Below are 23,653 nucleotides of genomic sequence, written 5' to 3'. Positions count from 1 at the left end.
ATGTTACCGTTATAGCAAAGACGCAAGTGCGCCAGAGGGGCCGCACTCACTTGACAATGAAATCATGCTCGATTAATGACGCAGTCCCTATAGATAATTCGTGATCGTCAGAACTTTGCGTCCAGGAGATAATGCGCCGCTGAAAATGCAAAACCCAAGCGAGTAGTCATGTATGCACGCGGCGCCGACAAATTTCGGCGAAGTCCTCGCGACAGAGAGCTGAGACAGAAGCGTAGTGGTGGCGTTAAAACAGTTGCCATGGACGGAACCAGAAGATAATTCTGCGTTGTTTGCTAGTTAGTTAAGCAGATTGTGTGCACTTCTTTAGAGCATTTCATCACACTCCCGGTCTAATATGTAGCCCATTGTTTCTAATATTCCACTGCGCTGCTTTTTGGCCGTCAGGTATATCTGTGGGCTACCACGAGAAGAAGACACTGCTCGAGTGGGTCAGGAGCCGGGTGAAAAATTATCCCGTTCCTGACAACTTCTCTTCGGGCTGGAAGGACGGCATCCTGCTGTGCGCGCTGCTCGATTCCATGTACCCGGGTTCGTGTCCTCGCTACGACCTGCTCAACGCAGATAACTGCATCAGCAACGCTCAGCTGGCCTTCTTTCTCCTAGAGAAGCACACGCCCATTAGACCGGTGAGTTGCCGTCTAGGCTGCATGACCTTAAGTGCGCACGTTGATCTCATGTCATCTACCTGCTGCTTTAAAAACATTAGATGAGCGACTGGGACTCCCTTTCAGACAGGCTTTCCGATCGAATACTTTGATTACTCGTTCCTCGATAAACATCGCAATACGCTTGGAGTCAGTAGGATATTTACGTCCCCTTTGCCGCAATCTGTAAACAGAAGATTTAAGTAGTACCATGACAGTAGTAAGGCCCATGAAGCCAGAAAGATTCAGTGAGAGCAGTAAATTGTCTTCAAGAGATATATTTCACGTAGACAGGCTTATATATATCAAAGCTACTTGTAAGTACTACAACGTGCCTGGATACTTGAGTATTGTACAGGATTGTGCCGTGTTAACACAAAATAATACGAATTGACAGTACGATCGAGTAAACACTTAATTCCTATACCCTCAGCCGCTACTTTTGACCACCGGTGCTAAACTGCTTTGCCTATTTGCCGTGTTCACGGGATATGTTTCTTTCTTCTCGACAGGACATCACCGCGGAGGAGCTGGCTGAAGGCAGCCCGAACATCGAGAAGGCTGTGCGTGCCATTGTTTCTCGACTGAAGGTGATATCCGCCAAGGCTCAGCTGCAACAGGCGCTGGGCAAACGGCCTTCCATAAAAGACGATGGCGGCGAAGACTCTAGTAGCCTCGTGGCGCGCAAGAACTGCTTCGCCAAGGGCATGGGCCTCATCCTCGCCGTGCGAGGACGCAAGGCCAGCTTCAACGTGTTCACCAAGTCCACCAGCAACTTCTGCATCGTTGTCGAAATCCGTGGTCCAGACAACACGGTCTGCAAGGAAATCATCACCAACAAGTCGCCGCGACGCAAGGTCACAGCGAACAGCCCGGAGGCCGACAAAAGCGCGCCGGACGGAGCTGGTCAGGACGACAAGAAGATCCTAATCGAGTACGACATCCATCCGGGTATGGTGGCCGTCAAGTACACACCCGTTCTTAAAGGCAAGCACCAGCTGAGCATCATCTGGCACGGACAGCACCTGGCCGGAAGCCCGTTCACGGTGAACGTGGACGACTCTACCGACTACGCGGACGACTTGCTCCTCCAGAGACAAGATTCGGTCGAATCGCAGAGCTCCGAGAAAGATGAGAAGCTTTACCCCGCTCCAGCGAGCCCCACCTCGGCAGCGCAGCTCAAAGGAAAGATCAAAAGGCGCCGCGTGTTGCGCAGGATCGTCAACGTCAATGGCCAGGACATCGTCATCGAAGGAGACGACAAGGACAAGCTCTGCGAGGTACTGCGATCCTTGTCGTCCAACGTGTTCAGGCAGAACGGTGGCGACTATAGCTCGGGACGCGAGAAGCGCACCGCTGCGACGGCCGACGGTACGCGCGTCGCCAAGCCTTTCTTCTCACCCGCGAGCAGTCCGGAGTCGTCTCCAGACACCTACAGCTACGTGGACTACGGCAAGTCCCTGTGGGAGCGGTCCAAGCACGCTCCTTCCAAGCTCGCAATGCCGGAGATCATCGTCTCCTCGTGCAGCCCGCACGCTAGCGAAGAAGAGCGCACTCCTGAGATTGTCGCTGAAGCTTCGGCTGACCGGCGTTGTCCAGATGCGCTCGGCGGAAGAGCGTCCCCGACTGTCAATGTTTCACTGAGTGGCAGAGCTTCTCCGTGTGGAACAGTGTCCCCAAGTGGAACCATCACTCCAAGTGGAAGAGTGTCACCCAGCGGGACGCTCACTCCGAGCGGCAGGGTGTCGCCTTGTGGAAGGACATCCCCGAACGCATTTCCTGAGGTCAGCGAGTTCGACGAGTTTTCTTCCGCCACACTAAACTCCGCAGGCGGAGGAAGCAGTGCTGCGCGGGCACTCTTTGTGAGCGATATGTTGCGTCAAGAGACGGGGCTGCCTTACAGTGTGGCATCGCACGAGCTGGAGGGGGTTGCACATCTGCCCTCAGAGGGTGAAGGCGGCGATGCAACGTTCGTCGGAGCGGAGTCACCTGCAGTGAACGATGACCTTGTGGAGTGCGCGGCGCACAAGCAGCTGGAGAGGACCCTATCAATAATATCAGAGGAGAGCGACAAGTCGCCTTCCGATCAAATGGAGTCGCCGGAATCGGGGGATAGCGCGGACAAGATCGACACCCCGCCTTCGTATGAGTACCCCGTTACCGAAGCAGACGGTGACTTCAAGCCTAGTCAGCTGCAACCCGATGAGACTGCATTCGCGAGCCGTCCTGTTCCCTCTGAAAGACATAGCCGGATGTCGGTTCTCGAGAGAGCGAAATCACTAGAGAGTGCGTGTCCTCAGCCGTCCCCTGTGAAGAGGCAGCTATCTCAGTTCGACGTGTCGTTGTCTCAGCAAGCACCGTTGTCAAAACTAGACGAGTTATACCTCGACACTGTGAAGCTGAAGCAATTCTTCACTGAAAACTTCAAGAAGACAATGCAAACAAGCAGCACAACGCATACCTTCATCTCCTCGGGCGATCGCGATGAGTTCGTGTCTGTGAGGGACATGGTGAAAGTGTGGGAACATCGGCAAAGCCCGAACCAGTGCGGTAGCCCTGAGCAGGTCAGCCCACGCGGCGATGCCAACGGACGACAGGGCGTCGAGAGGAGGTTTAGAGTAACACAGGTCGCAGCTTCTAGTAAGGAAAACGAACCAGATTTAGTCAAAGACGCTATTCATCCGCAAGCCGCTCGTCGTCAGCTCCCGTGCTCGGTGGACAGTGGCGACGGGTCCAGCGGTCAGTCGTCAGAGGACAAAGGTACGCGTGGAGTAGATAAGTCACCGTCATCGTCATGTTGACTCTGTTGTCCCACAGTGCAATGTGGAGTGACATAATGTTCGTGTGCCTATCTGTTCTGTGTGTTGGTACTCAAGTTTCTCGTGCCAACGTTGTGACTGTCGTCTCGGTGTCTTTTCGTCTGTGTTCGCTAAGCAGAGAGGACTCCCGCCTCGTTGAACGGGACTGTGCATTTATCTAAGTCAAGAGGAGAAGCCAATGAGACCACAACGTCGCTTGCCGCCCGTAGGTGTGTGATTGTCCCACACGTCCCGGAAAGGTACGTCCGTTATTCTGTCCTGTGATTAGTTCTGTTCTGTGAAACTGTATTGCAGTGTTGTACAAACATTCCTGCTGGTTAGCTATGATGCTAGACAGGTTACGTAACAGCACTGAAATAAAATTAGTTATGACTCTAAGTGTTGGCCGATGAGCAGGGTTCGATCGAGCCAGTGCAAAGTAAGTACACGTGCGACCAGCGTTCGTTACTCGTTGCTTTGTTTTGTACTTCGTCTGACAGTGAAGGCACGTGGCTTATATATGTGTGTTCATTTACTCGCTGCAATTAATACTGCGAGACGAACCGACGGAAAAGATCACGGATAGTTGGTAGATGAATCGCTTTGTCGTAGACACGTGCAGAACGCTTATACGCACAGAGACCATCGTCATGCGGCAATGATCGCACTGAACGCGTATTGCTTTCCACGTAAGACGTCAGACGATGACGCACACACTGATTACCTTGCTCGGCTGCGCTGTTATGGCGCATGAGCTGCGTCGCTGAAGTCTCTGTGACGAGCAAAAGTAGCGGAGATTGCCTGCAGCCTGACAAGGAAGCCAAGGATATCTTCACAATAATTGAGGAAGGGCCCTCAGCCGCTTTCGGCACTTCGAGTGCAGTCGCTTTCTTACGTTAACGACGTTCCCCGCGACTGCACCGCTTCCGTTCGTGCTACGAGGGCCTCCGACACCACTGATGTCACTGGGTTCGGTATGACGCCTGCAGCAGGGTTTCCCAACTCTCTGAGAAAGCCTTTGCACGTGTACAAAGAGGATACGCAACGATAGTATTGCGGCATCTCGCTGCGCTGATTCGTCTGCATGTTGTAATGACAGCGGACTAAGATGATTATTACAAGTAGGGGATCGCACACCGAAAGAAAACGGAACCGTGAGCGAGCGCAGAGTTGTGCAGGTAACCTGCGCCCTGTCTGTTAAGTAGACACAAGGAAGTAACGTATTACAATCAGCGCTCTTACGACGAGGACAACTCGCTCTCTAATTCTCGTTTCTTTCTTGTCGTCTTCAGCTTCCCAATAGAGCGTGGGCTGAGCTTTAAGTTAAATATAGTTCAATAACTTTATCGTACAGCTACACAGAAGATGCCTGTCTAGTGAAAAGCCCAGTAACCTGCAAGGACCACACTACTACACGTGACCGATAGCCTTATGAAGTGTGTGAGACGCGAAGCATATGAATTACACGCTTATCATTTGCAAGTGATCTTTAACCGTGAATGTGCGGCGGTTAAAATCTCCGCCAGCTGGACCTTTAAATAAAGGTACCTGTGAACTGCGATACAGCAGTAATTATCCTTAGCTCACTGAAATGAAATGTTAGTGAATACAGTCAAGAGAATTCGTTCAGCGCCACAATTTCGTGACAAAAGACCTAATAAACTGATTGAAGTTTTGAATCCAGAACACAATAACTGCGGCCTTAAAGTCGCAGCAGTTCAGTTCAAACATCAAAGTCGCCACCACACGCAGACGTTTTCACGTACCTCCATGCGCCCACGCTTACCTACATTAGCGCCCGCCTGGTAAAGGATCGAGTACAGTGCTCGACTACATCTAAGCTGCATTGCGCAATGTCTACAGGCCATTGCAACCGCAAAGGCCCAAATTGAAATCTCTGTTGTTGATGGCGCAAGGTTGGCGCATGAGTGTCCTTCCCACTTGATGCTCTGAAAAACTTGCTCAAACTTCAGAGTTCTTACCGTTGTCCTCTCGCTTTCTTCACTTCTGCAGGGACGACGACTTGGAGTGATAGAGCGCTGTACAACAAGACACAGCGGCAGCGCAGATGCAACACGCAGGACACCCTCCGGTTTCCCCACTACTGTAGAGCAGATCGCCACGGCAACACATGCCGTCCACCGACGGAACTGGACAGGACGCCGGTCCAGTATGGCTCCGACAAGGGAGATCGAGGTTCTGTCACAATCTGTTGCGACGTCAACGGCCCCAGCAGCAGCACTGCGCATTCTACGACGCGACCGGTCAGCCCGACGCTAGTCGCACTGCGGAAGCGAAACGCCCCTCTGTGCGACTTTCGCGACAATCATCTACGACAACGCGAGTCTTACCGGAGACCTTCGTACGAGTTTTGGTTCGGCGCTCACAGCGAAGAAGGGGGCGGTGAGTGCAGCCGCGCCACCGAGAACGCCGACCGAGATTGTCTGCTCAGGAGACATCCTTCAACGGCAGCAGGTCGGTCTGACGAAGATGCTTCCGAAGAGGAGGACTATGCCGAATCCGAAGACGGCAGTGCTTACAGTTCTTCGTGCGAGTACGGTTCCGAATACATTGACGACGCACTGCACGACTCTTCCCTGATCCTGGAATCCTACGCCTCGTTCGAGCTGGTCAAATCCTCGAGCGAGGTGGTGGGCGGCCTCTACTACGACTGCAGGGAGCCAGACGACGAGCTGTTCGCCGAGCCAACTTCTCGCCCCGAGAAGTGCCTGGCTTCCGGTGCACGGCTCTACTTCGGACAGGTCGGCACCGAAAATCACTTCCAGGTGCGTATTTTCTTGGTCATGGAATTGTGAAAAATGTATACCCGCGGGGGCCGGACAGTTATTTATTGTCTGCCCCTTTCTTTACGCGTTCCTGCGCCACCATTCACTTAATGTTCAACGTTAGTCCAGGCTGCACTGCGGATTATGAGTCGATGGTCCCTCGGATTCTCTGACGAAAAATTGATGAGCCAAGCGAATAGAGCCTTATCGAGAACACTGCCACCCATGTTTACTGTAAAAAACATTCGCCCGTGACCGCTTCGTATAAATTGTATTTACGTGTTTCGGGCTGCTTTTACGCGGATACGACATTGCTAATTAAGTTCTTTGACCACACGAGTACAGTATCCATGAGCCAGAACCGCACGAATCGTCTTCTCTTAATGCTTCATGCAATGCAATAGTATGCATAGGATACGCCGTATCAGCAAAAAAAAAAAAAAAAAAGTAAGAGGAGGGGGCAGGTAGAAGGCTATCACGGACTCTCTGCCGAATGGATGCACCACCGTTTCCAAAGACGAAACGATGCAAGTGCGTGCGCGCGGCTGTGCGAAATTTTCATTGTTTACAGCCCTTTCTGTGTGGCATTGACATTGCTACTGTTCCAAAAAAAGGTAGTTCCCACGTATTCATATTGCTCCCGTTCTGTTCGCAGGTTAGCACGAAGGACGCCGGCAAGGGACCCCTCTCGGTCAGCGTGCAAGGCCCCAACGCCGGCTCCGTCATAAACGTCTCGGTCACCTACTGCGGCCAAGACGAGTACACAGTCACGTACAAAGTCATTGAGCCAGGATACTACATCATCCACATCAAGTGGGCTGAGTGGCCCATACCGGACAGTCCAGTGATGTGCAAAGTGACTGCGTGAGCCTAGCGCACCGGATGCTCTCGGAACAGCAGAGACTCGCTGCGAGCACTGGTCAACACCGCAGCGGAACTCCTTTCCGAGAATGTGTGCGCGCGTCGTTTCGGTCTTCTACGTTCCTCTACGCAACGGAAGGGTTGCATGTGCAGTGTACAGAAACTCCTGATCACGAAACCTTAATTTATTGCGAGTCATTCGCACACATCACATCCATTCACCGCTAAATAAAGCATTCATGATATGTTTACTATGCACACTGACTTTCGCGTATGCTTGGTTTTAAAGCTGATGCCCCTGTGGCGCTCTGTTGCAGAGTATGATACAGACTCAACAGCAGGAGGCCGCGGGATCGAGTCCCGGCTACGGTGCCCTTACTTTGACGGGGGTGGAATGCATAATTATTTATTTATTATTTATTTGATTTGTATACAAATACACAGGAAAGAGAAAAGCGAGAAGTAAGGCTGGCAACTGTCACCAGAAGGGGCACAACACCTGCATACTCTTCAGAAAGGAGGAGACAAACAGAGAAATGAAAGATAGGAAGGAGGGGAGAAAAGAGGAAAGAAAGAGCGAGATGACAAATCTCAAAGAATAAAGTGCAACATACAGTATATAGGGCCCGTACCTGCAGGTCACGCTACTAAAGAATGTAAAATAAAAGAAATAGTTGCTGGTTTACAAACGTGCCCTTAAGTTCGTTGCTTCTAGAAAAGTAAGGAGAGCGCGATGAGCTTGATCACGTCGAGACGCACAACCACTGGGGTATAAACATACGTCTAGTGTCGTACACCGCTGGCCAAGGAGGTGATAATCCCTCACTAGCGATATGCGTTGCGCACTGAAAGCGGGACACTGCAATATCAAGTGCTGAAGTGTCTCGCAGCCACCGCAAGACGTACACGATGGACTGGTCACACGTCTTTGTCTGTATAAACGTTCGCGCACGTTCACAAAGCCAACCCTTAGCTTGAGTAGTTGCGCTCTAGCGCGACGAGGCAAGGCTCGACCGCGAACACGCGGCGGGAACGTTCCATTTGCGACGCGCTGGAAGTACGTGTTTGGTGGTATTTTGCGGAGGCGAAGGCATAACTGAAGCATCATGTTCAGAAATGTCAGTAATGTTCATAAATAATGCCGCCATTTTTCCAATGCGAGGAAACGGGCGGTGAATCAGACGATCAAATGCGCGGTGCAGACGCTCAATATGATATAGAGCTCTCTGGTCTGCTTGTAGCCTCAGAGGTAAATGATATGCTTCGGTGAGTAATGGAACTGATCATTGCGCCACACAAGGTAATAATCCCAGCATTAGTCGAAGGGCAACGCGATGATCACGTTCCAGTTGGACCATCAAACTAGGTGGGACGTTCAGGAATGGTAACGCATACATCTTGCCTGAGAGTATACAGATGATTGGTACACCTGCAGAACCGTTGTTTGGTCACAGCCAGCACCTCTAGCAGTCAAGGCGGCCACATACTTAAGGATGGATTGCGATTTGTGTCGTACGAATTTAACGGCAGGACGCCAAGAGATGCGATCATCCACAATTAAGCCCAAATAACGGTGTTGTCGCACCCAGCTTATCGGCGTTTCGTCAAGGTACAGTCGGCTCATTGTTCGACGAGCGCGTTGTTTAGGGTGGTATGCTATTGCAGCCGACTTAGCAGGTGATATCTGCAGGCAAACTTCACCCATGCAAGTACATTTGCATAATGCAAATGTACTTAAAGATAAGCGCATTATATATATAGACACGTGTGTGCGTGCGTGTTATCCGGAAGAAATTCCCGCTGTGCAGGAATGGACATTTTGTAAAACAGAATCAAGGAGCTCATTATAGAGTTTAATGCTTTAGCGGTCTACCTCTCTCAGGTGTCACTACAAACAGCCAGAAATGATTTCGCCGGTTTTACTTACCTCATTCGTATAATTTTTCGATCTTTTTGGATTTGGTCTTTAGCTCGGGCGACTCCGCGAGCCGTTATAGTATATCGCCGTCGTCTGCCAATCGGCGCGGCAGCTGATACGAGTAGAATAAAATCAGAGGAAAATAATTGAGACAAAATATGGGCCGCCATTGCACCCGGGTGACACCTGCGCATGCGCGGTCGGAAGTCCGGGGGTGCTATTACCGATATTTCCATATCCCACCATCTTGTCGAGTTCACCATCTTCTAAATTCTGACTGGCTCACACCGTTGCATGAGATAACCTCTCTGATTGGCTCAAAAAGCCGATATGGTTCGCGATAACACAATGCAGCGCGACAGGACGATGACAGGTAATTTTGACACACACAGCGCTAACTTTCAACTCTTTATTCTCGCATGCGCAAGATGTACAGCCTCCCGCATATTTAATTATATCGCGCGAGAACACTATAATATGGTCGTACGTCATCCTGAAGGATCCATCGCATTAGACGACTCTTGAACAGGAGAGTGCTTAGTGCGCTTGAGAGTACTTCTGCCGATGTCGCTGATTATCGCCGTTTAAAGGCGTTGAATACGCGTGATGGGCGCTCGCGCGATATAGTTAAAAATGCGGGAGGCTGCACATACATAAAGGGGCTATCGAAAACAAAAACAAGAATATCAACATTGAGAGGCACACACCAATTAAGGAACCGATATGTGTCAAAACAGCTTAATTGCAACTTGCTTGCACTTTTTCACGGTACTGCAGTTTTTCACGGCTATCTCGATAACTCGAGAAACCGCGTCTCTTTTACCGATAACGCCACAGAAGGCATTGCTCACTCACCTAAATTTCTTTCATTTTTTTTTTCAATTTCATAAGCTTCAAGAATTTCTCTTGTCATTCTTTAGTTGGCCCTATTCAAAATAGTAGTTTATGCAAAGACCGGGACTCCCGGCAATACATGCCTAGATGGCCAGAAATAATTTTTGTGGCATTATAATGATGCTCTTTTAGCCTCTGATTATTGCAACCGCCTGTCTGAACGATACACGTACGTTCACACGTGCGTATAACGGCCTGGCACCACAAACTTCTCTCAAGTTTTGTGGTCACATGACCAGGATGAGCGTCTGGTCGATTCTGTTTACCCCTTGCCCAAAGTCTTCGAGTTCAAGAGGGAATGTCCTCGTAATAGTTCGTGGAAGCCGTCGCCACAACACAACAACACACGGCATCCAAGAGGAACCAGTGCCTCTGTGTTCGAGAGATAAGGGGCTCAAGGCGACTTGTGCGATGGTTCAGGCGCGGCGCGCCCATTGATGTCTGGTTAGAGCGAGAAGTCTGCACAGAAGGCGGACGGTGGCAGCCTGAACTCTAGGTGCAAGAGGTTGCCAGGAACCAAATCGATGCGGCGTATTAGTCGAGACTTGTGTGTAGGAGAGGCGCTGGTTCCTTGGTGTGCTGTGACTATAGAAAATATAGGCGGCACGACGCTGTACAAGGCGGCCCTGAGGCGTCACAGATTGGGGTATCCAGATGGGGGAGGATGGGCAGCAATATTCAAGGATGGGCAGCACCAGGGCAGTGTTCAGCAGCCGGAAAGCAGTGGGCGGCATGCTAACAGTACTGCGCTTAATAAATGCCAGCATTCGGCGGGACCTGGCTACAGTGCGGTGGACCTGGATGGCAAAGGACAATCGCGAATCTAGCTCCACATCAAGCACAGTAGTTGACGTCACACGTCTGAGTTCATGGCCACCAAGGGTTAGCGCGGGGGCTTCACGGTGGCGACACAGTCCATTGGATTGGATTGGAGCAAACTTTATTTGTGCCTGCAGTTGGGCGCTCGGCGCCCCGACGAGGGCCTACGTCGTCTACGAGCTTGCCGTTATTCGGCGCGGGTCTCCGCTCGCCGTTGCCGGTTCGCTGGGTCCCTGCCTTTTGAGCGCCCCGAGTACCTGCTGGACGACCCAGAGCTGTTGGTCTTGGTCGTAGCTCTTCGCGGCTGCCTCCAGCCGCAGCGGGATCAGAAATTGTCATTGCACAGGATATGTCAGAGTTGACAGGAAGTTCGCCTCGGACAGTCCACTGATGACACGTGTCTAGGTCAGCCTGAAGGGATAGGTAGGTTTGTGAATGGGTTGTAGCAGCGTCATGTCATCAGCATAGAGAAATGGTATGGAGGTAAGGTTCTGAGTGATGCTGTAAATGTATATAGTGAATAGTGTTGGCCCGAGGACACTACATTGGGGTACGCCTGCGAAGACAGTTGTACGAAACGATACTGCACCTCGATGAATGACACATTGGGTGCGATTACTGAGGAACGATGTCCAGGAGGGTACTGTTCCGGAGATACCTTTCGCTTCAATGCTACCAAGCAGGGCAGGGTGTTGTAGGCGGTCAAAGGCTCGAGACAGGTCCAGCTGAATGTGCTCACGTGGTGTTCGGTGATCAAGATAAGCACTTGCTATGTGCACCAGGGAACAAATGGCAGTTTCACAACTGCGGTTACGACGAAAGCCGTGTTGGGCTGGAGATAGAAGATCATGCGCCTCAAGGTGGGCATGAATCTTCGCGTTAAGGACACGCTCGAAGATGCGACACACGATAGAGGTACTGGCGATGGGACGTTATGATGACAGAAGATCTGCACGTGCACCATGGCCTTTATGCACAGGTGTGATGTAAGCAAGCATCCATGCATCGGGGCACGAGCCCAAATCAAGAATTCTTTGAAACATGGAGCACAGGAAATACATCATAGTTGGAGCTGTGGACTTGAAGATCAAGGGGTGGATACCGGCAGGACCAGGACTTTGGAAAGGTTTAATGGGAGGAACCGCTTCTGAGACTTCTTCAACTGTGATTTGTAGTGCAGGAATGGTGGGTGGAATTGATTCGGTAGGCATGGGAGGGTTGTCAGCCGGCGGGGAGTTGACAGAAGAAAGTGCTGTGCAATTTGTCCACACTGAAGAGAAGTGGCGGCTGCATGCTTCAGCGATGACAGCTGGAGAGGACGTCGTGTCTTCATTGATAACAAAGGAAGGACATTGAGATTGCTTGCGTTGGGAATTTATGTATATACCCAAAATAGTTTTGGCTCTTTGACCGCTCTACTGGCAATATATTCGACATAGCGTCGATGGACAATGCGGATTTGGTTCTTCACATCCCGCTGTAAATGTTTAGCAGCTTGGAGGTCATCGTGAGAGTAGCTTTTCTTCGCACGACGAAACATTCGATCCTTGCACTTGCACAGTGCTATAATGTCGCCAGTAATCCATGGTACGTGGTGTTTACGACGACAGCGCTTGGCGGGAACGGTGTCAGACGTCAGGGACGTCATCAGGGATGTGTAGGTCGTACATGTCGTTGACGTTGGCTTCAGCCAGTGCGATATCCCACGGTGCAAGAGCCGCAGGGCGAAGAAGATCGTCCAGAATCTAAGCTTCTGTAGGACTGGACGAGGCGAGCATGAGGACCACGGTTCGGGAGGGATGCAAGTGTAGTAAGGCGTACGTCACGGTGGTCAGACGTGGCTGCCTTCTGTGGTACTGCCTTCCAGCACAAGCTTCGGGTCGATAGTGAAGCAGAGGTCGAGGTAGGACGAGCTCCCTGTGTGTGAGGTATATGTAGGTTCAGTGCAGAGTTGCGTAAAGCCCTCGGACTCCACAGCTTCGAGAAGAGTCAGAGACAGGGTCGAGGAGGATGGGGCTGAGTGGGTCAGTCTAGTCAATTTCTGAATTGAAATCTCCAAGAATATATACGTTATCCATGGAACGTGCTTCTCAGGGAGACGACTTGATCAACTGAACCGCGAAAGAGAGTGTGGGATAGGGCTCGTGTATTTGGCGGACAGTAGGCACAAATAACAAGGTATTTCCGCCTTTCGACAGAAATTTCAATAAACAGGGCCTCCAAGGCAGATGATTCAACTTCGTGGCCCCGGCTGCATGTTAGCGACTTTGGTACGGCGACCAAAACACCACCTCCGCGGGCTGTCACGCGGTCCTTGCGAAACACAGTAAACTGACCAGCAGCAACAGTTTGTCCATCATGAGTTGATGAGTCCAACCATGTCTCACACAGTGCAAATATCGTATTCGGCATAGGGGCCATCGTAGCCTGGAGTTCGGGCATCTTGTTCCGTATTTAGCGCGCATTTGAGAACCACAGCAGAAGACTCTTAGGTGCAGGATGCTGGGGCAAGGCGTGGGATCGAAGGCGTGCCTGCGAAGCAGAGGGTGGCTGTCGAGGTTCTTGGAAAAGCGACTCACGGAAAGGAGAAAACTGGCATATGTGGTACAAAACCACGGTTCCGTCGACGTGGACAGGCGCCGGTACGTAGCGAGCGCGTAAGGCCTTCACATGATCGGTGCAACCACCTATCGCACTCGTCACACTGTAGCGCATCAACATGGTCGTGCACAACACGCTCACAACGAGCACATCCAGGGCGAGCAGAGGCGGTCCAGGATTTGGGCTGCTGTCGCCGGAGAGCAAGATCGCGCGCCGTGAGGTACAGTAGAACAGGCTGGGTGGTCGTAGACCGCAAAGCCTATAGCCCGCGGCGAGGTTCATGGGGCGATCAGGTAGCCATGGAGCTACCACTCTCGGAGAAAATTTTGTAGCGAGGTGCCGAGAGTACTCACGACGTCGGAATTAATTAAAACTCGGACGAGGAAGAGAACCGCCTGTACGTACCACAAGGCACCACCGCACGCAATTTGTGAACTGCAAACAGAATGTTGTTCATTTAATACACTTGTCGTGCGAACGCGCGTATATCGTTCAGACAGGCCGTTGTATTAATCAGAGGCTAAAAGAGCGTCATTGTAATGCCATAAACGTTATCTCTGGCCATCTAGGCATGCATTGCCAGGAGTGTGGCTGCGTCCCGCTATTTGCAAATACTGCTGTTGGGAATCGGACCCAATGCAGAATGACGAGAGAAATTCTCGAGACTTATGAAATTGAAAAAAAAAATATAGAAATGTGTGTGAGCATGCATGCCTTCGGTGGCATTATCGCAAAAAGAAGTGCGGTTTCTCGAGTTAGTTACCAAGATAGCCGTGAAACAGTGCAGTGCCGTGAAAAAGTGCAAGCAAGTTGTGATTAAACTGTTTTGGCACGTATCAGTTCCTTGGTGGGTGCCTTTCAATGTTGGCATTCTTGTTTTTGTTTTCGATCGCCCGATTATGTATATATATCGTGCGCATGCGAGAATAAAGATTTGTAGTTTAAAGTTAGCGCAGTGGGTGGGTGGGTGTGTGTAAAAATTCTTCTCTGTCCTCGTTATGTCGCGCTGCACTCTTTTATCGTGAATCCCAACCAGCTAGCCCGCCAACGTGCCTTAGGCGATATGGCGAAATTCGACAGTGCCCTGTCACACGTACACACCGATTGTGTGTGACGTCCTCCCACGCTGCAGTCATGCCAAGCCCATCAGTCCTTCCGCCGCGTTGAAACATTGCATTTCGTGGTACAGTACATCGCACACTGTTATACATAAAATTATAACCTGATCACTGGTGCATTGAATGGATGTAAATCAATAATAATTGTTCAGACAGTTTATCATAACTGGTATGTAAAACTTCAAAAAAGCGTCTCAAGGAACATGAAAGAAAGTAATAATCTGCTATCTTTAGTATATTAAGTACTGAAAGCAATAAAAAAAAGAAACTGGAATATGCAAAATATACGCCTGGCTCCTAGTTCCCAGCTTTTGTAAGTCAGAGCGTGCAAAAAAAAATTATTAGTGAGATTTATTGGCATCAGTACTGGCCGCCATAGTGACGCCCATGCTACGCGAGAAAGCAGTAGCTTCACAAATGTGAAATTGGGTGAGTTCCTATTGTGCAGCGAGCATTTGTTCTTACTCATTGCAGCGGGCACCTGCCAGTTCGTTTTTTACTGCATTCTTTAGGCTCCCGAAGCAACGGTTGCCAGTTCAGGAAGCACGCAGAAGCTTCTTCACTCTACATTATTGCCTTCGATCAGCTTTTCTGTGCAAGCAAGCTGACCTAGTGCGCGTTGAAGTGGCGCTTGAGCCTCCACATGCTTTGTTTAGTTCATGTATACAGTAGTGTACAGTAATGTGCAGTGTGGCACAATTTGGCAGAATGAAATGAATAAGGGCAGTTGCACAGGCACTTCGGTCGAAGGTCGGTCGGAAATCGACTGCGTGCTCTTGTGTATGTGACAACTCTCCAAGATGGGAAATATTGCTCGTAATAATTTGTACATAGGCTGTCGAAATGCCGATGGATAAAAAAAACAAAAAAAAAATCACAGCATATCCACGGGGTGAATGATGATGAGTGGGCGAAGCTCCGGAGGGAATAATCGGATCTCCCGCTTAAGGGGACGCTAGCACAAACGCGTTAGAGACGTGCGGTACTCTCTAGTAAGGGGGAGCGGCCACAGCGTCTTACGCAGCCATTTACACATGCCGGAACGTGCACCGCGCTTGCCGACGCCATCACATGACTGCTGAGAGAGTATACCCCCCGTATTCATAAACGCTCCTCGACTTGAACTTGAGTTGCCACCGCCTTGGGCAGCGCGTTCGAAAGGCGTTGAAGGTAAGGCGGAGAGGCCACAGCGTCTTACACCAGCTTCTTACACGGGCCGTAACGCGCTAGCACAAACGCGTTAGAAACGCGCTAGAAACGCGGCCTTTCGCTAATGTTGGGTATTTATTGCCATCGTGGTGCTTGTCTCTATGTGTGCTTCGTGGCGTAGTGGGCTAACGCCGCGCGCTCGGAAGCGAGGGGTCCCTGGTTCGATTCCGCGCTACAGGACACAACTTCGGAATTGTTTTTCTCATTTTTCTCAGACTGGTTACACACTACTACTACGACGAGGGACGAACGGGTGCAGCCTTAAGGAGCTTCGCCCCTAAAAAAAAAAAAAAAAAAAAAAAAAAAAAAAAAAAAAAACAGGGGGAACAATGAAACTGCACTTGATATTACTGGAACACCATTATCAAAATTGCACGAACTCATGACTATCTACCGTAGTTCGAGACATCGTTAAAACAGCCTAGACGTCGGATCAGGAAATTAGACAGCTCGATAGAAGCTTCTGTGTCTTCACTGATGCAGTTATTCAAAAATTAGGTCGCCGAGTCGGCCAAAGCGCAAATACTGCATCGTTTATTGCGGAAACGTTAGTATCACTGGAGGCTTGTTTCAACGATGTACCTCCAGTCGAAGTTCTATTTTTCCAGACTCCCCAATCTGTAAAATTTTTAAAATCTGACCAATACTTAAAGTTGAGTCGTCCTTTCAGATGGTGCCTGGCATTGCTAGTAGAAAAATTCCAACGGAAATGTTTAACAACGTGTAGAAAATTAGTGATCAAATTAATCAATTTCTATAGGCCCGGCAACGAAAGAGTTAAATGCAACACTGGCCGAACAAGGGGTGTATCTTGAGCCAACGTTTCGATAACGTTGGCTCCAGGGATATCACTTGGTTCGACAACTGTTGATCCTTTTAAGTCTCGATCTATACCTGTGTTACATACGTCTGATCTTCCTGGCGGATGCTCCGAACAGATGAGCCACGTCCTGCTTCGATCCCAGCTTGTTCGTTTGTCTGTTCGGTTTGCGATATATCTACCGTGAACGTCCACCAACAGGCCACTTTTCTACCCCAGCTCTGCACTTCCACGACGTCTGGCACATTGATCGCAGCAATGAGACACCTACGACTATTTGACACGCATGTAACGTGTTTTGGAAGCGTATACAGGCGTACTCCTTCCAATCGATCCGTTAGGACAAGCGTGCATACGACTGACGTATAGCCATGCATCAGTGGTGCCACTGATCAGTCACCATCAGTCAGGTGCAGAGGCACCATCAGTCATGGTGCCTCCGTACACTCAAAAATCTATAATCGTTTCACTGGTGTATAGTGACGTATAGCTCTCACCTGCAGCTACGCTGATCCAGAAGGCAATGGGGAACGAGAGCAATGTCAGTGCAGCTGGACTGGGTTTGTGTATCGCACGTCTTCACCTACGCAGCATAAGCTAGTGAAGAACCCCAGCAAGCCACCGGATGCATACTGCCATCGTAGTACTGGCTAGGCACACGCAAGATGGCCAAATGCAGAGGTGAAGGGTACGGACATGCGCGGTTCTTGCACCGGACGCGCGATGCCGCCGCTGCCTCTTTCAGCGAACTAGACAACGCGCTCGAGAATGCTGCACGCAAGCTGCGGTATTGTTCGTGTTTTACGTTTTGCTGCATGGCGGGATTGATTAATTCGATGACGAAGGGGGGGCACTTAAATGGGTAAGTTGGTGTGTAACTACTCAAGTAACACTACTTCGTGAAAAGTTTTCTGGCATGCTTGAGCACGTGACGTCATAGTGTTCTGCTCCCAGCTTCCGCAGCGCTGCTGCGACAACCGTCGTCAGTATGGGGATAAACGCGTCGTAATAACGTGAGGTTTTCCATCAGGTTTCACAACATTATGGCCACAGCGATAACGTCATTGCATACAGCCGGCAACATATGGCGTTCGCTTCATCTGCACACTACGTACTTTTTCTCTTTAAGCGTTATTTGAGTCACGGTACCGCTTAGGCGAACTCCCAGAATCCACTCCGCAGCACTGCCTCAGGTAATTAACGCTTTGCTATTGCTATATCTGCCGAAATGAGAGCAGTAACAATTCGGAGAACGTCACCAGCAGTTCCAGCGGACAGTTTCTTGGAGGTGGAAAGCGCGCGTACGGCGCGCGCAGTGCGCTTGCCGCTCAAGCGAACACTACGAAGCACGAGGTAGCGGGATCAAATCCTGGCCACGGCGGCTGCACTTCGATGGGGGCGAAATGCGAAAACATCTGTGTACTTATATTTAGGCGCACGTTAAAGGACCTCAGGTGGTCCAAATTACTCCGAAGTCCCCCACTACTGCGTGCCTCATAATCAGGGCTGCTATCTTGCACGCGTTCGAAAAGCCGACGTTCGGTTTCGCCTCACATGACTGGCCTAGCCTGGACAATCGCGTGAGACGAAACCGAACGTCGGCTTTTCGAACGCGTACAAGATAGCGGCCCAGATCGTGGTTTTGGCACGTAAAACCTCATCGTTTAATTTTTAACACTACGATGAAAAAGGTCGACTACCGACAAAGCCAACAGCAAGCACCGCGTTTTTTTTTTTTTTTTTTATCATCATCAGAACTAGTGGCAGCGTCTCCGCTGCACATCAGGGGCCGTATTCTGAAACGATCCACTTCGGCGATAGTCGCGTTCAATAAATCAACCAGCTGCTTACCCATGACGTCAGCATGCACTATCAACACGCGCGATCGAACGCTTCACAACACACGAGAGAACGCACCGGGCGAGTGCAGAGTGGCTCGAGTGTGTTGTTTTCGACAGTACGACGCAGACGTGTTCGTTTATTCACGGGAGCACCCAACGACACCGTGACGTCAAATTGACGTAGACCGGAAATGCTAGATGACGCTATTTATTTTCCAGTTTCGCTAAAACAGTCAATCAAGGCCCGCCGTTGGCGGAGGCGTGGCCAAGGGGATAGTATCGCCGAAGTTGATCGTTTCAGAATACGGCCCCAGTAGACAAGGGTTGAAGATTGGGCGAGTTGGTGACGTTGCATCTTGAATGTGTTCACAGCGCACACGGACAGGCAGAGTGAAAGAGCGCTGACATTGCCTCCAATGCTCTACACTCTGCCTGTCCCCTTTCTTATAGACACGTACGTACGTGTGCGTTGTGAAAACATTCAACATCAGTGGAGTAAGCACGTGCACAGAAACGAGGCAAGTTTTGATGACTGGGGTTTCTTTTATTTTATGGTTGGATAACTTCATAACCTTTCATTTGTACTCCACTCACACACACTTCCTCAATGTAATGTGCAAATATGACTGGCGCATTGTGCCGTTTTAGCAACAAAACCCCTTTGTTGCAACGTGAGCACGCGGCGTTCTGGAAAGAGGGATACACTGAACATAATATTCAGTGCGCAAGAAAAATGTCTAACGCCAGAAGTAAGGGGAAACTATAACGCAGGAACACATTGCAATGTACGTGCAAGAATGATTAGTATTCGTATCTATAACTGAAAGCGAAACGGTCCGTATATTTGTACAGTATGTACAAACTACAGTGCGTTAGCACTTGTACAAGCGAAAATGTACAGCTCGTGAGCGAACTGTCGTGTTTACCAACAAAGCCCTGCAATAGCGTGTACACAGCATACAGCAACTGCAGCACTTGAACAAATAAAAGCAGGAAAAAAAAAAAAGCAGGGATGTCACGACAATGAAACAGATAAGAAGACTCAAATATGTGCAAAACCTAGCAAAACACTGCCTATTCATCTTACAAAAGTTTGGCATCAAGGTATACTAGGAGCTGCATCTGTACAATTCGTTACATCATTCGCTACGCTCAAACTTCCTGTCCATAGCTGTATAAAACTAAAGGACTGAATATTGCGCACGTGACGGCAGCAGATAAGTTGTATACCGACGATTAAAATTTCACGCTATATAGTTATGAGCAGAAAGGAGCTCTTATGCGGGATAAAACACTGTTAGACAAAGCTGCGGCAACAATCTAATTGCAAGCATGAAAAAGTGGTCAAGCGCACAACGCATGAAAAAGAAATGGCGCAGATGTGAGACAGAGACATCTCTAAATACATTAAATGAAATCGACGCGTCCATTGCTACCAACTACTGCGCAAGTTTATGTGGCTGCACTGAAGCTCAAAATGCTTTGACTAGATTGCAAAAGTTTTGTTTAAAATCCTAGCAGAACATCAAGTGCCCACTTTGTATGAACAGAAAGTCAGCGCCAAGTGTTGCCGTTACCTCACAGGGACCACAAATATTGTTACATAAGCTGCTTGAGAGAATAAAACCTCGCAACGTTACATAAATACACGATTCATGATCACGTAACGATGTTACACATACATAGCTGCTATGACGAGACACATGCAACATACTCATGAAAAACACTGCAAAAATGAGGATGTAGGAAATGCAGAAGTGGCAGATTCACATACAACACCCTTAATAAATACCTCTGCCTAGAAATTATCTCGGTAATATCCGCAGCAGACGTCTCCAAGAAAACATGATACCGTAAAAATGAACAGGCAACAGCCACTTCCCATTTTTATACTGCTTTGCAACAGTACATTAAACGGTGGCCGTACAATGAGGCGCGTTTAAATTTGGTACCGGATCAAGGAGATAGTAGTGCATTCTCCCTGCGAAGGAGTATAAAATCAGTCCTTCGCACAAGCACATGTTACCACTAATTAATTACCATGACACCAAAACGGCGTTGGGAATCACGACATCTTGTGAGGCTTTGTCCAACCAAAGTGCGCAAACCTCTTCCTGCAATATGTGCCCGTATTGTGCTGACCTGCTGGCATATAAGAATCCGGCAGCCATCTAAGCCATTTCTGAACATTTCTAGCAAATAAAAGTACTACAAGTTTCTGACACATTCTGGTCGCACACAGCATCACAAGATGGCACCACCAATGCGGTTGTTTCCGCTGCTGTACCTCAGTATCAAGGTAACAGGGGGACGGTAATTAGTTATAACGTTAGCTGGAAGCTTTCGAAATGACGACTCGCCACTTACAGCTGCCCTGTTAATAACTCGTTGGGCCGTGTTTACACTAGACCACTTGGCTAATTAATGTCGAATCCATCCACTGACATCAGTGTGCTTGAAGCGAGGCAATGCCTGGCAACAGTTCTGCTCACCATAATAAGTTCAGACACGATGCAGCCATTGCTGAAAAATGTTGAAGCTTTTGCACAACCCCACGCCCTGTGACGGGGCTCCTGTAATACTTCTGTTGTTGCAAGGCTTCCGAAACAAGAGTTTTTCTTCTCAATACCTAAAGCTTTGAAGCAACAGAAATTCAACACAAGCCACTCACAGCTTCGTCCTCTAAAAATTAATAAACGCACTTGATCCCACCCGTACTGGTGATATATGTTGGCCACCACAGCAGAGCGCCTCGGGTTAATTTCGACACAGAAGCACCCCCACATCCAACAAACCCATATGATTATATGGATGTGTGCGTGTGTTACGGGGCAAATGTTTCTTTTTTTTCTTTTTTTTAACGGCGCAGTCGTAATGCGAGTACTGGCGTCAACACTTTCTGTTGAAACTGTATACCAGTGAAGACCACTCTAGTGGATCCTTCCGGATGGTCAAGAAGGCAATCGGCAATATCGCCAGTGAAGGACAAGAATGAACCAAGATGCACGACCCGTGGCATGTGCATGAACACGGCACGGTGAGCAGAACAGTTTTCGGAAGCAACAAGTCTCCCAATCTTCTCCGCCATTGACAGGGGCATAAACAAATTGCACATATGCATTTTGGCCTCCTAGCAACCATCTGCAAAGTTTAATCGTCATCCGCCATGCGGCGAAGACACATTTGCTTAATGGAATGGCTGTCTGTGAGAGTTATGTGTAGTTTGGCAGTCTTCTGACCCAATGAACTGTCATGCACCTTCAGTACTATACCAGTTTGTATTTGTTTAATCGGGCGGTTGATCTGGAATATTCGACGGACGTGCGACTGCTCAGCTAACTGTTCTACACTGTCAACTAGTCAACTGGAAGGATGGAACGAATACACATTCGGTTTCACCATCTGGTCCCAGTCCACACAATTAAATTATGGACCATGTTGAATGGCCAAGTATATTTCGTTCCCTCTCCTCTGTGTCGTTGAAACATGACCTTGACCGAAATTGACCATATTTTCGTTCTGCTGTACAGAGTTCATCTCTTATAGAATGCATCAAGGTGCCTGATAGTCACTGACCAGCAAAACGATGAAACTTTTCTATCACAATTTTGTTTCTCTCTCTTCTAACACAACATACTCAGCAGCGAGAGTTTGACGTGCCATTCCTTTTGACGCAATGATCTCAGGTGTACAACAAAAAAGCACATATGATCTGTTAGCAAAGGCTATCATCAACGCAGACAGCAACTATAACGACCGCAGTGTGCATGGCACACAAAACACCCGCCACACTGAGCAACTGAAACAATATAATTTTAAAAGTTATGAAAGTAAGTAAGGAACTATAATAATCAATTTTGGCATTTCTAGGTTTCTGTGGCAATCTGAGAATTACAGCGTAGCGCAGGAAGGTGAATCTATTTGCGAAAGAGCAAAGAAGGGTTGGCACAGCTCTTACTCGTATCCTAAAAAAAGTTGATAGAAACGAACTTATCCTATCTACCAGCTCTTTCAAAATCACTGAGAAAAGCTGGCGAAGCATCACCTAAACAAAGCCATCCGTGCCAAAGTCGTTCTCAAGCAAACACTTCTCAAGGGTTTCCCCATGTGACCACATGATTCAAATAAACATTCTCCACAAGTACACCGTCCATGTGTAAGCAAGCAAACGCCTATGATGCACGCTTTCAGCCACAGCGCCACACCACGCACTTCAGCCCTCAATGCTTCATGGATGCAACACCTGTCCGTGATCTGCTTGAGGACAGCACAGCGCCTACTTGACCTGCAGCTCCTGTTCACCGGAACACCGGGGGGTGCCAGCCAGTTTGACGGGAGCTGGGATCAGGGAGCGCGTGCCTCCGGGTGTAGTGGGCGTCCTGACAGGCTTGTAGTTGAACGGCGACACCACGGCCGACGCCGGCGACGAGCCCTTGGAGTCAGCAGTGGGTGACGAAGCCATGGCACCTAGCTGGTTCATCGGACTGCGAAGCACGGGTGGATGCAGTTGCTGCTGTGAAGGGGACGCTGCCGCTATGGGGCTGTTAAGCCTGAGGGCGAGGACTGTGGGTCTGCAACTCTCCTTACCAGAAGGCAGCAAGGAAGGAGAGACCACGGGACTCGATGAGGCGTCCGAGATCTTCCGGTTGGCACCGAACACGCGCTTAGTGGTTGCGGCAAAGCTTGTAACTGTCTTCACGGAAGACTGCGATGACGAAGCCGGTGACGAGGACGGCTCGGCCAGCTTCTTCCAGAAATTGGTCGGTCGTACGGCCTTTGCGGGCTGCGCCGGAGGCACGGAGGACCGGTGGAGGTTCTGTTGCTGTTGCTGAGCGGAGTTCGCTGTCTTCGAACGAGCCTTCGAAGAAGACTCCAGGTCGCTGTCCGCATCAACGCCAACGTCCGTCAGCTTCTCGTAAGTAGAACTCCTGCAGATTACGGGCTGTTGTTGCTGTTTGTTGGTGACAGAAGGACTGTTCGGCTCCCCTCGTTCTGTGGTCTTGCAGCTGAAATAGATGTGTAAACGTCTTAGGCGTGATCACATGACAGCAGAAAAAAAAGGCCTCGGTTTTATTTGTCTTTGAAGTGCATATCATTTGACGCCAACACCGGCGAGTTGGCATCCCTACAACCACTGTATCCTTCAAGAATGAAATGGATCCAATCAGGATGAAATTTCTAAACTGTCAAATTGAGAATCTCTCGGCGTTTACATCCACAATCTTAATTACCACCCCGAACAAGTACATAAGAAACATGTCGAAAAAAATGTCAAAAGAATAAGTCTTTAGTGTAGGCACTAATTACATCAGCATCTTTAAGA

The 23,653-nt window shown here is 49.4% G+C and overlaps 2 protein-coding genes across 10 annotated transcripts in view; one reads left to right on the top strand and one right to left on the bottom strand.

Moving 5' to 3' along the window:
• LOC119456222 (uncharacterized) overlaps positions 1-7,374 on the top strand; it is a 97,245-nt gene extending 89,871 nt beyond the window's left edge. For all 7 annotated transcript variants that reach the window (XM_037717866.2, XM_037717864.2, XM_049669604.1 and 4 more), the window contains exons 3-6: positions 406-647; positions 1,178-3,425; positions 5,477-6,249; positions 6,905-7,374. In XM_037717866.2, the coding sequence (XP_037573794.1) occupies positions 406-647; positions 1,178-3,425; positions 5,477-6,249; positions 6,905-7,117 (3,476 nt within the window). In that variant the 3' untranslated portion in view covers positions 7,118-7,374. The remainder of the gene's footprint in view (positions 1-405; positions 648-1,177; positions 3,426-5,476; positions 6,250-6,904) is intronic.
• An 11,479-nt stretch (positions 7,375-18,853) lies between these two features.
• Positions 18,854-23,653, bottom strand: part of LOC119456221 (mucin-5AC) — a 148,350-nt gene continuing 143,550 nt past the window's right edge. For 2 of the 3 annotated variants that reach the window (XM_049669602.1, XM_037717861.2), the window contains one exon: positions 18,854-23,336. In XM_049669602.1, the coding sequence (XP_049525559.1) occupies positions 22,607-23,336 (730 nt within the window). In that variant the 3' untranslated portion in view covers positions 18,854-22,606. The remainder of the gene's footprint in view (positions 23,337-23,653) is intronic. The other variant, XR_007467579.1, reaches the window with a different exon arrangement.

The sequence above is a fragment of the Dermacentor silvarum genome, chromosome 6, assembly GCF_013339745.2.
Source record: "Dermacentor silvarum isolate Dsil-2018 chromosome 6, BIME_Dsil_1.4, whole genome shotgun sequence".
NCBI classification, from domain to species: Eukaryota; Metazoa; Arthropoda; class Arachnida; order Ixodida; family Ixodidae; genus Dermacentor; species Dermacentor silvarum.
Note: the sequence above shows the minus strand (reverse complement) of the source record. Positions and strands in the feature narration are given on the sequence as shown.